Source organism: Theobroma cacao, chromosome 8 (assembly GCF_053813885.1).
Source record: "Theobroma cacao isolate CCN51 chromosome 8, ASM5381388v1, whole genome shotgun sequence".
Taxonomy (NCBI): domain Eukaryota; kingdom Viridiplantae; phylum Streptophyta; class Magnoliopsida; order Malvales; family Malvaceae; genus Theobroma; species Theobroma cacao.
The window spans coordinates 5015875-5029491 of NC_142646.1; the positions used below are offsets into that span (position 1 = coordinate 5015875).

The 13617-nt window shown below is 35.3% G+C and overlaps 1 protein-coding gene across 3 annotated transcripts; it reads left to right on the top strand.

The window, feature by feature from the left end:
* The first annotated feature begins 69 nt into the window (after positions 1 to 69).
* On the top strand, positions 70 to 9647 carry LOC18592107 (uncharacterized). 3 transcript variants are annotated; one of them, XM_088808772.1, is made up of 17 exons: positions 70 to 286; positions 402 to 416; positions 524 to 573; positions 995 to 1088; positions 4581 to 4759; positions 5129 to 5179; positions 5367 to 5423; positions 6100 to 6220; positions 6679 to 6745; positions 6861 to 6902; positions 7506 to 7611; positions 7724 to 7834; positions 8237 to 8308; positions 8402 to 8503; positions 8598 to 8644; positions 8742 to 8769; positions 9428 to 9647. In XM_088808772.1, the coding sequence occupies exons 3-17, from the start codon at positions 556 to 558 to the stop codon at positions 9527 to 9529; spliced, it is 1197 nt and encodes a 398-aa protein (XP_088664898.1). In that variant the 5' UTR covers positions 70 to 286; positions 402 to 416; positions 524 to 555; the 3' UTR covers positions 9530 to 9647. The 3 variants fall into 3 exon arrangements, with proteins under 3 accessions (XP_088664898.1, XP_007018701.2, XP_088664899.1); XM_007018639.3 differs by lacking the exon at positions 402 to 416 and having other exon boundaries at positions 71 to 286; positions 504 to 573; XM_088808773.1 differs by lacking the exons at positions 402 to 416; positions 524 to 573 and having other exon boundaries at positions 71 to 286.
* The last annotated feature ends 3970 nt before the right edge of the window (positions 9648 to 13617 follow it).

Sequence of the window (13617 nt, forward strand, 5' to 3'; positions counted from 1 at the left end):
CCTGCCAGGCTGCCACGTATCCCACCCCAATAGGACCGTTGCTGCTTATACTGCTATACACCCCCATAGTTCCGCAAAACAGTAAAGAAATATAACAGAAAAGACAAAAAGAAGAAAAAAACGCGTGCCGGCACCCAGTCACACGAAAACAAAGCCGCCGTGGGGAGACAGCAGTCGCAGGACCTCTCTTTGCTCCCGCATACTAGGGCACTTTATCGGCCGCCAATCTCCATTTTCGCGCTCCCGCTTGGCGGAGCATCCTCCTCCTCCTCCTCCATCTCTTAGCGTAAGTTGCCACTCTCTTCTTCTGGCTGTTTTCTTTCCACTTCGATCTTTTAGTATTCTTACGCGGCAAAGCATGTTAACTTTGTTTTTTTTTTTAAATCTTTTCTCTTTTTCAGACTGCAAACTGAAAAGTAACAGCTAACAGCCGCGGTGCTTTTATTTTGTTATCTTTTATATTTATAATTAGCTTTTTTGTTATTTTTTTTCTTATATGCAAGTGAGCGGCTTATCCATACAGAGCTAAAAAAAAACAAGGGAGAAAATTGTTAGATGGCTCTTCGTTTCGAGGTAGGACTCAAAATTTGAATGTTGCCTTTTTTTTATATACATTTAGTTTTTGAGGTAAGTTTATCTTTACCCTGGCTTCTGTCTGTGTTAGATTTAATATTAATTTGTCTGTCATTTGTTAAATAATGGTGAAGAGTTAAAGGAAAAGCGCAGTGGTCAAAAATGCTGAATTATAGGAGTTGTTTTAGTCGAAGAATCTCTCTTGGTGGAAGTTGCTTTCCTCTAATTTTCTAACCGTTAATCATATTCTGTTTCTTTTTGGGATTTGATTGTTCTTATTAGCTAGTATTGCATTTGTTCTTGGACATTGTGTTTTCTTTTGCTCAATCTTGATGGTTCTAATTTTAAAGATGTTTGCTGATTGCACCAATGCGAGCTTTGGATGTTTGCTAATGCGGAAATTTGTCTCTGGTTTTGATAGGTTCTAGGGAGATTTAATCGTGCTCGTGCAGCTCAACTAACACTCCCTCACTTTGTATGCCAGACACCTCTGTTTATGCCTGTGGGGACGCAAGGTTGGAGTTTTTAATAACTTTTTTTTGGATAAGTGTGAGTTTTTAGTATATTTAGGATATTCAAAACAATTTTATAGGGATCTTAAACCTTTTAGGTTTGCAAATATATTACACTATAGAGGGATTTCATTTACAAAAATTTTCTAGTAATCTTTTTAAACCAAGAAGACCCATATCTTTTACTCTTCAACAAAAAATTGATGATGAATATGTTGTTATTAGATTTTGCTAATGATTAGTTGTCATTATAAGTATACATTATTGCTTTCCATAGAAGGGACAATGAGCATGAATAGCTCAAGATGGATCTAACATACAAAGCCGTCTGTCGATGTCACATCCCATTTCTAGGGGTATGATCCGGCACAAGGACCTATGTGGGTATGGCCCACTAGACCCAAGCAAGCCTCTTGTTCATAAATCATATATTGTTCATACATATAAAGTATACACATTATCATCAATGTATCAACATATAATCTAGTGCACCATCACAACGTGGTGGAATTCTACATCATGATGTGTGGAAACGTTAATGAACACCATACTGGATGCCATCACAACATGGTGGAATGCTACCTCGCGAATAAACTTTTTAAAACAAAACTAGCTTTCATAACTCATGCAAATATGTAGTCATAACATTGGCACCTAGGTGCAAAATAAGGCTCTTGAGCCAACATAAACATTTAACTGTCAAAGCATTTAAAACATATAAATCATAGTGTTGCTCGTGGCTACATACTCATAAGGAAACATCCAATATCATATAATAGTAAAATAAAGATCGACTTGTTAACAAAACATGACTCGACTCTCTAGGTTTCAAGAGGTTGCTAGAACACCTACCAAAGAAGATCGAGAGCTCGACTCTACGATAAGGGTGATAAGTTAATCACTAATCTGCAAAAAAAAGATAATAATAATTCGTGAGTCACAAAGACTTCGTGAGTGAATATAGGAAGGAGACAAGTCAAGGGGAAGAGTTTTTTTATAATTCATACATTTCATAATCTCATAAGTTTCTTTCAAATTCTTGTAAAACGTTATTCAAAATCATTTCATAAGGATTTAATTGAAACCATAGTTGTATAAATCATTTAGAATGAAATAGGAGTTATAAACATTTGAAAACGTTGTTAAAACAGAGTGAAAACATTAATCTGTAACTAATGTATCAATACTTTCTTGGAATGTATCGATACTGTCTGCATAAAATGCTTCTTGGGGCATTTTGTCCTAAAGTATTGATACATGTTCTTCATGTATCGATACTTAAAAGCATAAAACTTAAATTTTTTGAAAAATTTCTGCACATTCTACCTCTAAAGGACCTTCTATCCATAATAACACTCCTGCAAGCTAAGTTTCACTTGAACTAAGCTTTCTTTTGTCAATTTCTTGGCATTATCATATCATGTCTTTCATTCAATCTTGTATATATTCATTCTAACATTTAACCTCTACAATCTTTCTCAGATTCATCTAGAACTTACTAACTGTGAGTGGTAGTTCACCCTAACTCAAAGCGAATAGGATTTAACCCCGACTATTTGGGTTCCTTGGGAGTGGTAGTTCCAGTTCACCCTGACTCCTAGCGGATATGGTTTAACTCCCACTATCTTGGGTTCATGAGAGCTCTTATGAGTGACATCCCGCCTCACCCACACTTGAGCGGTAGTCCACCCTAACTCATAGTGGATTGGATATTAAACCCCCCTATCTTAGATTCTCATAAATATATAGGGTCTATCATGTCTGAAACTCATATCATTGTTTCATAATCATATTCATTATAGCTCATACTTTATTCTGATATTTATCTCATATGGCATGTGGAAACATCATCACATACAATTCATAATCATATCTTTTTATGGGTGGGAATGTCTACTTCCACCAAAGCATCTCATCATTATAAACATACATGTCATGATTAATTACACATTACATAATCATTCATAAGCTCGTGGGTGGGAATGCCTACATCCACCAAAATATCTTATCAAGCGTACCTGCAATTCACATACATCATATCCACATAAACTCATTTTGAAGGAAATTATTGAGAGGGCTTGTTCCCCTTGTTAAAAGCTAATACATAGTAGAATATCTATATACATAGTAGATTTCTAAACTTTCTTGAAATCATTTGGATTCAAAACATTTAAATAGTCATCATAAAGGTGGTATTTAAATCAAGCAAGATAAACACCTCAATAAATCATGCTTTACTTTACGTATATAAAATACTTGAAAGAGGGTATCCATTCACCTATTCGAAGACTTGACCTTTTACCAAGCAAGACTCTACTCCGGCGAATCCTTTGGAGCCTTTACAACACTTAAAGCATTCAACAATCATCGTAATCAATACTTGAGTAATGAATCATGTAATAATCATCTTAAGCTATTTCGAAATTAGACAAGTTCATCTTAAACTAATTCTTTCTAGCTTTTAAATTCACTGTTCAACAGCCCACTAAATGCTTACATACATAAACCCATTCTCCTTACCTTAGGTGAGCCTTGATAAGAAGAGAAACCACAAAATCCTTTAGCTTGAAGGGTTAATGAAGTCTAAATAAATAAATAATATTTTTACAGACTGGAAATCAAAGATTTAAAGGTTTTAACAGTTGAAAAATATCTCCTTGATGTTTAAATCTTCAAAACCAAGCTTCAATATTCCAAAAATTATAATTAGTGATGAAAAGACGTTGAGAGTGGCTGTTAATTGAGAGAAGAATGAGGGAAAAGGATTGAGAATGAAAAACTCTTGAAAAATGTGACATATTTATAGTGGAGGTGTGAAAATACCTTTTTAACCCCTTTTATTCTTCTGAAAATGACAAAATGTATATATACATTTGGGCAATGTATCAATACTTTTGGTTTTTGGGTTCAATGTATCAATACTTTTTAAGATGTATCGATACTTTTTCACTAGAATTCTTTTAAAAAGCTTTCTGGACAGAATGTATCGATACTTATTCATCATGTATTGATACATTTGCTCCAGATATAAAAATAAGCTTGAAAACATGTCCAATTCGACTCCTATCTCCACACAACTTTATAAATCACCATGGCACCTCAAAGTATGGGATTTTTCAAAGATAAAAACTTAGTTTGATATTTCAAAACATGAAATCTATATGCTCAACTAAGGATTTCTTAATCTACTCTGCTATACAAATTGGGGGTTTCACAGTCGACCTTTTGGCATAGGAGAGAAAAATATTCTTTTAATACATGTGCTCTGCAGTCTATACTTTACCTCTCTATTGCATTTACTGCCTTCTTAAGAGTGTAAAACAACTTTGACTTGCGTTCAGGTGTTTGCTAAAAATAATATGGCGTAATGTTCTTTAAATGCTTGCAAGACTCAATATGGTCACACACTTACAGCATGCTTCAATGCACTGGATTTGTGCCTTTGATGTATAAAATCATAATGACTAGAAGGCATGGTTGGTCTCCTGGTTGCAGGTACAATAAAAGGTTTGACAACTAACCAGCTTGAGGAGATTGGTTGTCAAATAATTCTTGGGAATACTTATCACCTGGCACTTCGTCCTACGTCTGAGCTTATTGATGAATTGGGTGGTCTTCACAAATTTATGAATTGGCCTAGAGCGATGCTGACTGATTCCGGAGGCTTTCAGATGGTTGTCTTATGATTTGACACAATGCAGTATACTATTTCTCTAAATTTTTGGTTCATTATATATAGGTTTTACTTTCTCAAAATTTTTTATGTACTTGTCAGTATGTGCATGTATATGTGCAGTTTTCTGTGGCTTCTGTGAACTAGCATCAGAAAAATTTGAATTAGAATTAAAAAACTGTGATGTTTGCTTATTTTTCCTTCTATGCATCATGAGAACATTGTTACTACACTGCATGAAGTCGTGATATCAAGGGTGTATCATTTTGGCTGATCACATACTTTAAAGATCTTCATCCACAATTATCTTCAGTTTTGGTGATATATATGCTGTTAAAATTGATTATCTGTCCTGGTGATAACTTTATAGGTATCACTGCTGCATTTAGCTGACATCACTGAAAAGGGTGTGACGTTTCAGGTAACTGTTTTTTTTTTCCCTATTTTTTTTGGTGTTCATGAATTTCTGAAGTCTATGTATGATAATGAGTAGTAGAGTATAATGATCTGCTCAACTATTAGCTGCAAGCTTACTTCTTTCTGGTTACTTCTTTTGTTGCTTTTGTGCTGTTTTACTTGTAACCAAGTCTTCATGTTTCTTTACTCAGTCTCCAGTTGATGGAAAGCCAATGCTCCTAACACCAGAGGAATCTATTGAAATCCAAGTAGGTGCTTTTGTTATACTTATTACATTACTTACAGTGATAAAAATCTATGTTCTCTCCTCCTTTATTGCATGTGTTGAATTTTTATTTGTTCTTTGGATACATTTTTTTCACATGCTTAGCTCAATGACCAAAAGTCTTTTTTCCAGGGTTTCCAAATTTGGAAACACTTGCTCATATTAAGAGGATGGAGAGGAGGCTTATTGTTATTCTTGAATGTCTTTCAACAAAGTTATCAGTCTCTTTTAAGCAATCAATTGAACTTTAGTTGACTTAAAAGGTTAATTCTCTACAAACATGGGGTGCTTGTTCTTCAAATGCTTCTTTTGAAACTCTAATCTTGACTTTCTTGTTCTTTGATAGTGTAATTTAGTCAGATTTGTAACTGTCAGCACATGATGTCTGTGATAGTTTTACTTTAGTTTGTGATAGTCAGCAGTATAAAGATCTAGCAAAAGCTAAGGACCAGTTCCTATCAAAACCTTTTGACTTTGTTCATATGTAAATAGAACTTACTTTTACATGCATTAACCTTTTTATCATTGATACCTTGCTCTTTTAACCCTTAATGGTAACCGGGAGACATAGGATATATTCCTAAAATTTTCTCGGGCTTGTTCTTCATATGCTTTGAAATATGCCATTTTAACTTTATGTTCTCCCAACAATTGTACAGAATAGAATTGGAGCAGATATCATAATGGCTCTTGATGATGTGGTGAGAACTACTATTACTGGTCCACGGATTGAGGAGGCCATGTATCGTACCCTCCGTTGGATAGACAGATGCATAGCTGGTAATCATGCTAAAGATTGAATGTCACTGATGGTTCTTGCTTGGATGAATTGATCATGCGACTGTAAAACATATAATTTATCCATGTTTTAAGTTTTGAATTAGCATTTTGCCTTGTTTAGCTGTCCCTGAGCTTGTTGGGGATACTGTATCTTATTTTAGGCTTGAGTATTTGGACTTTCAAAGCTTTTTTTAAAGTGTTTAGACAGTGTGTTATAATCATATGATAGTAACATAGTGTCATTGTTGGATGTCATTTAATATATTAAAGATTATATTAATCAGCTATTACCTATTGCAAAATGAATCTCTTTTTCTGGTGTGCCCTTTCTTTTTTCTCTGAAAAAAAGGTTCCGGTCTGAAGTAGTGGTTATTTGTTAAGTCATATTGTCATTGTCTCAGTGGTGGCATTTCTGATTGAGTTAGGTCTTTTTTTTTCTGCCTTGATCTTTTGGACAGCTCACAAAAGACCACATGAGCAGAACTTGTTTGGTATTGTACAAGGTGGTTTAGACCCAGTACTAAGGTGAATTTATAATCTTCCTTTTCCAACCTTCCATTTGATGTGTTCTTTTCTGCCATTCAAATGCTAATAGTACTTTCAATAACTTTTTCCCCCTCACGATTCTTGTTTTTATCAGGGATATATGTGTTAGAAGGTTGGTGGATCGAAATTTACCAGGGTATGTGCATTCTATATCAGTGAATAGTGTCAAGGTGCAAGCATTTATGTATTCTAATCATGTTATGTTTTCTATGAAGTTCTGTTATAGTAGATGATCAGATCTTGATGTTTATACTTCAGCAAGTTGCCATAGAATTTTCCTAGCTGCATTTCTGTATCTAAGTCAATTTCTAAGGCTAGAAAATAAAAGGTTGATTTTACTATTAGCACTTAAAATTTAAGAAAATATAACTCTAATTTTAAATCTCTCTGGTTGCTTAGCATGATTATTCTTGAGAGAGGTGCTGTTGAAGTTAGGATAACCTAGTTGCCTGGTATTGTGATAGCCTGTGTGATATATTTGCAAAGCAAGTACTAAAAGAACAGTTGTTTGCTATTTTAACTGCCTGTTCTTTATTGTTTCTTTTGTGAGTTATTTTTGCTGATTACTTTGTTTTAGTCACCTATAATTTCTCACTTACCTGCCAATTTCTGTCTGATCTCTCTTTTTGTTTTTGTTAACATTCATAAATATTAGATTCTCTTTACCACCAGCTTTTTGCTAATAGTGTAAAGATTCAGTAAAAAATGAGCTGAATTAACTAGTTTACTTGTGTGACAGCTATGCTATTGGTGGTCTTGCAGGCGGTGAAGATAAAGATTCATTTTGGCGTGTTGTTGCTCAGTGTACCGCAGCACTGCCTGAAGATAAACCGCGATATGTCATGGTACAAATGAGTCTTATCTTTGCAATCTACATCTTCAGAGTCTGATGAACTGTCCCTTTTGTCTCCATTTAGATTGCTCTAAATCATGATATTTGTGCTTGCTACATTTCAGGGTGTTGGGTATCCACTGGATATCGTAGTTTGTAGTGCCTTAGGTGCTGACATGTACGACTGTGTTTATCCTACTCGAACTGCTCGTTTTGGCACGGCTCTTGTTCCTGAGGTGACGTCTTGTTTAGAAAGTTTTCGAGAATTAATTTTTACAATTTTGTTCGCTGTGTGCTATTGCGTACTTTGGTTTACATATGAATGGTGTTCATTGCACTAAGCTACAACTTGCCTATCCTTTCTATTTGCCTTCTGGTATAACTTATATGTTCTTGTTGCGTGTGTTAATAGGAATTGTGCCTGATGTGTTCAGTTCATCCTTGCATATGTAGCTATGCTTAAAAGTTTGCTCTCATAAGTTTACCTGCCTGTGAATTGACTTTCTATTATGAATGTTAACAAGTTTCTGGCATATGTTCTAACTGGATCATGATCCTAAAGGGTGTTAATTACAACCCATTTTTTTTATTTAAAATGTAAATTTAGTATTCTGATGGTATTCAAGTACTTATGGTAGGGAGTGCTGAAACTCAAGCACAGAGCGATGGCTGATGATACTCGCCCTATTGATCCTACGTGTGCTTGTATGGTATGCATTTAATGACACATTTTATTCAAATTATTAATATATAAATTTCTTTTTCTGGTATATCCTGGCAACATTTTATTTACCCAAGTATAGGTATGCAAGAACTATACAAGGGCCTACATCCATTCTCTTGTTACAAAGGATGCTATGGGATCTCAGCTTTTGTCATATCATAATTTATATTACATGATGCAGGTACAATCTTAAAGTTTCTATGTTCTAAGCTTTGCTGCTTTCATTTTTATCTTTTTTCTTTTAATGATAGAGAGTAAGTCTTTTATCATTGCAGCTTAGCAGAAATCTACACTCTTCCATAGTCCGGGGGAGGTTTCCTGAGTATGTTTGTCTCTTAACGTGTCTAGCTTTCATATTTTTGTTCTCATTCCTTCTCATGTGGTAGACGCTAATTTAATGTTCTTAATCTTTCTTGCAGGTTTGTATGCAACTTTTTGCAGAAAATGGTATTTGCATCCCTCTTGCTTTTCCTGCCATTGATTTTAATAAAATGTCAAGCGTTTTCCTGTTGTGCTTCACACCCTCCATCTTTTAATTTTGTCTAGTTGTGTGATCTACTTTTTCATTCTTTCAAAACATTAGTGCTCACTTAATTCTTTTGCTAGTGATCTGCTTTTCCCTTTAACATGGTATGGTTTTGTTTCTCTTTCACGTGGTATGCTTACTAGTTTAGAAATTTTAGTTTCAAGCTTTATGACTTTCAGCTTCCAAAACGAATATGGAAGTTAGGCATGTGCTTGTTTCCATGTTTTGACACTTTGATGGTGATAATGCAATTTTATCATGCATTTGCTGTCTTGGTTTCACTTGGCTGCTTGATTGACAAGCACTGAGATTATGGTTCTCAATCATAAACCACTATCTTTGCTGCACAAAACTTTCCAAGATATCTTTTACAGAGAAAAGCAGGAAATCCTCAGTCTTTGCGGAGTTAGCTTTGTTGAGTCTCTTAGTAAATCAGGTTTCGTTTTTGTAGCTAAGCTGAATTTGTTTCACATATATGAATCATTCAGACTAGATTAATTTGATATTCCATCAAGTGGTCATTTATACAAACATTTACCAAGTACTATTTGAACCTTGTGACACTTTGTTGTCTTGCAGTTTCCTAAAGGAGATGTCCCTGAATGGGTCTGCAATGCCATGGAGGTTGCTGGAATTGATATCTCCTCCTGCTGTGCTCCTTTTCCTTCGGCGCAAGATTAGAGTTACAATTAAATACTATATAAGATTGAATTCATGAGGTGGCCTTTTATTTGTTTCTTCTTCTACGTTTGAGATCAAAGAAATCTAATTTACAGGCAACAACTTAGAGCAGCATAAATTTTGTAGCCGATATGCTGCTGATAGAAATTTTCACCCTTCTGAAGAGATTTTCTCTTCTCTGTTCTCTTTACCATTTTACTTTTTCCTCCTTTTCATCAAATGACTTGCCATACCATCGCAGGTAAATTTTGTTAACTGGCTACTGAATATAATCTATACTATTTATTTTTTTAGTGAGAATCTTCTTTATAGTAAAATCGTTTTTATGTTTCTACCACATTGTGTGGTAAAGCAGTTAATAAATAATTACAGCTACTCGCCAATTTCTTTCCTATTTGTTTCACGCATCCTTTCTTTTGCATGGAAACATTATGTGCACGCTCAGCGACCCCTGGATTGGTGGTTGTAGCTTCGACTCTCTGCTTTCTTTTTCTGGGACCAAAACTGATTCTACTTCTTTTGAGGGTTCATAAATTCATATGGTTGCTTCCTGGCCTACGACTCTAGCCATGCGATCTCTACGAGGAGTGACGTGACTGACTTACTCAACTCACATTATTTCAATAACCGTACGAATTTAGAGCCTAAATTTATGGGTTATTTGACTTATCCCATTTGCCATTGGTAGCTGAGGTTACCCAATAATGCGGCTCGGTTTTCTAGATTTGGGGGGCAATTATAGGTATATCCGAAGCTAGATAAGGTTAGCACGAGTTATCAATTGAAAACCAGGAAATGACAGAGCTCAGTTTGCTCTACTTTTTCTCATCCTCACTCATCTTAATCATGGTTGCTGCGTGCCAAAATGTAGAGGTTGTTTTCACCAAGAAAAGGGGGCAAGAATGGTGAGATTAAACGACTCCGTTGTTTGGGTTACGCTTATGCACCCTAGTGAAGTAATTGGGTGGGAAAACGGTACAAATTCTGCAATCCTGTATTGTGTTCTGACGTTTCACTTGGGACAGATTGAGCAAAATCTGCTGAGCTTGGCTTTCATTATCCTTTCTTGAAATGCACATTGCTGATAAGCCAGAGGGGTGAAAAGAATCTGGAATACGGCATTTCGGACACAAGAGAAAAATACCACAAGGACACTTTTTCCAGTTGTAAAGCAGAATCCATGCGAAAAATGCCATTTAATTTTCATTCAGACCTTGGAAAAAAGTGTGAACTCTGCCATATTCACAAACACTTTTCCACGCAATTGTACACATCCTTTTGAAATTCTTAAGCAAATTTATGTCTCAATCCTCACAAACACCTCCCTATACATTATATCACATGATTAGATTGGAGACCAGGAAGTCACGCAAAGATTCTGGTTTCACTTCCTTCCCCCCGTCCTATTCTTTTGGACATCTCCCAAAAACATAGAAAAGAAAGAATAAAGTTAAAGCTGCTCTCCCTCTCTCCCTATAGGGCTCTGCAGTCATTGTCCTAAACCTCTCTCTCTCTCTCCCACTTTTATTTTTCTACTTGCTACCCATGGAAGGCAGTAACCCTACATACCAGAATCCCTTCTTTTCAAATCCTTATCCTTACTTAACTTTTATTGCTACGTCACTTTTATGCTTATCCTTTTTTTGCCCATTTTTATCAGCATTAGACTCAAAACATGCCCCTTTTATAAGGGTTTGTGCCCTACACGAAACTAACACATGTTGATATATTTTCAAAATAAAAAGATTAATAGATTAAAGTTGATGAAATAGTTAATTAAGTGGAAAGTTTTGAAGGTTAGTCTACTAAATTGAAAGATTTCAAGATCAAGTTAATTGATTAAAACCTATGTATAGTAAGTAGATTAATGATAAAATTTAAAGTGAAAATTTGGTTTTTGGAGTGTACTACTCCACTAACTAGATGAAATTAGTTTCCAACACACAACAAAAGACAATTAATTAATTAATTATGATACCAATCTTTTCTACTTTTTGAAATGGATCAAATCTCTCATACATCTTTGACGACAGAAAAGCTTGTATATAAAAACCTCTCATCAAGAAGGTTTTTGGTGCATTAGTGTGAAGTATAGTCAAGCAAAAGTTTCATTATACCTTAAGATTATTTGATTAAATTTGTTGCACAGCATAATTGGTGTAAGGCCAAATAAGCCTAAAAGAAAGTGGCATTTGCAGCATGTCTTTGAAGCAATTTCTTTCATACTTTTTGACTTTCCAAACCCACAAGCCTAAAAACAACAAAACGTGCATCACTCTCCATCCAGAATTAGAAACCATGGATGTTATATGCAAGGATGTTTGTTAGCCATCACTTTTGAGACATCCAAACCTTAGCTCAACAAGCTCCTTTCAAAAAAATATACTGATAAAACAAGTTCCTACAAATGCCACGTGAACATACTTGTTGAATTGATGTAGAGTGGTCTTCAATTGAGATTCGGACTCCCAACTGCTAAGATCTTGGCATTTCCATGATCCCCTTGAAGCTAAAATAAAGTGATGTGTACCCAAAGAAAGCTCTTTATCCCATAGTTTCTTTTTGGCTTATAATTGGATACCCAGAATCAAGCAGATCCTGAGAAATATCTCCACCACTTCCCGTCTTTAACTAAATTTTGTTCAGCTTTAAGCATTGTAGACTGGTAGTTCTAGTGGTGAGAGACTTGTGGGCTTGACTACCGACCTGTGTTAGAGTGTTGACAGATGTCGACTTCTCAATTAGCTGTTATGTACTAGCAAAGAGAAGTCGGTGCTAAAAGTGCATTGCATTGCCATTATCATTTTCTTTTGCTCTTCTTTGAATGGTTTCAATAACAAATCATTAGTCGTAGTTTCTTTTGTTTTCTTCTTTTCCCAACCTAATTTGCTTTTTTGAACTGAATTTGATCAGGTCAAGTCAACTGACAATGCATCCTTTTTCTTTTTTGGGGAGTTTGGTATGGTGTTATTGGCTGAAATCAGTGTTGCAGAGATAAAGACTAGGGAGCCTGGATGCATTTGTGGTATGGGATTGTTCTGCTTTATGAAACCTTTAATGGAATGTTATGCTAATTACCCCTGACTGCTTAATTAGCAACCCAAGTTTCAATCTCCAAGATGGGAGCTCTGGATGGCATAAACTCCAATTTCCCAGACTTTTTATGTTGAAATCAACTCATAATTAAACAGATATAGATCAATTAATAAAGAAAACGCAGGCCCTTCAAATTATAGAAGTAATGTTGTAAAACAGTATCAGAGGATTTAACAGGATGAAACAATTGTTGAAAAATGAAAAGTCCTGGTACAACACGACTGTTCCCAAATAGAAAGCTCCTTTCTTACAAGGTGATGGAAAAAAATCCTGACCGTGTCCCAGTTAAAGTAAGTCTGCTAAAAAGAAGCATACTTTTCTCAAATCAAGAAAGACAACAATCGTGAAACGTAGGCATCATGAATTAATCTTATTGAAAAAACATGATTCGGAAACAGTGTAGGAAAGAGCAAACAGTCACGACATGCAAGCAATGGTGCCGCATTCTCTGAAGAGCCACGAATGTCAGGAGACTAGGACTTCTTTAAAGAAAAGAATCATGCAAATTAGTGCAGCATCCGTACGAAAGAGAGGAAAACTCAAGAACTATTCAATGGGACATGGACATCATTGATAGGGATAGAGCCCACTTAAGGACTCCAATCTCTTCAGCATTCTTTCATGGCTAAATTCAGATCAGAAGTCAGCCAAATTATTACTAGTGAATAAAGTAGGTTTTCTATTGAAGTAGATGTGTTTCCATTGATCCTATCACCATTGGTGCATCCTTCTAGTTGATGTTTATAAGATTATATATATACCACATGCCTTAGACAAAAGTTATGCAAAACCTTAGATATTTTCCTATATGGAACTATTCCAGTATTTCGTTTTCTAAGAGCAGAATGTTTCTAATAAATTCTGAAATCTTTGACTCAACAACTTAAATATTAACCCTTCCACCCATTCTCCTAAACTTACTAACTTGAGCTGAAGAATCCCCACACTGCTTTTTGGTACAGAGAAAGATGTTTAAATGATAAGCATTGTGA

Excerpts from the sequence above, each read along its gene's own strand:
- LOC18592107 (XM_088808772.1), top strand. Across the intron at positions 7,835-8,236 it reads GCACGGCTCTTGTTCCTGAG|GGAGTGCTGAAACTCAAGCA; the intron begins GTGACGTCTTGT and ends TACTTATGGTAG. Across the intron at positions 8,309-8,401 it reads ATCCTACGTGTGCTTGTATG|GTATGCAAGAACTATACAAG; the intron begins GTATGCATTTAA and ends ACCCAAGTATAG.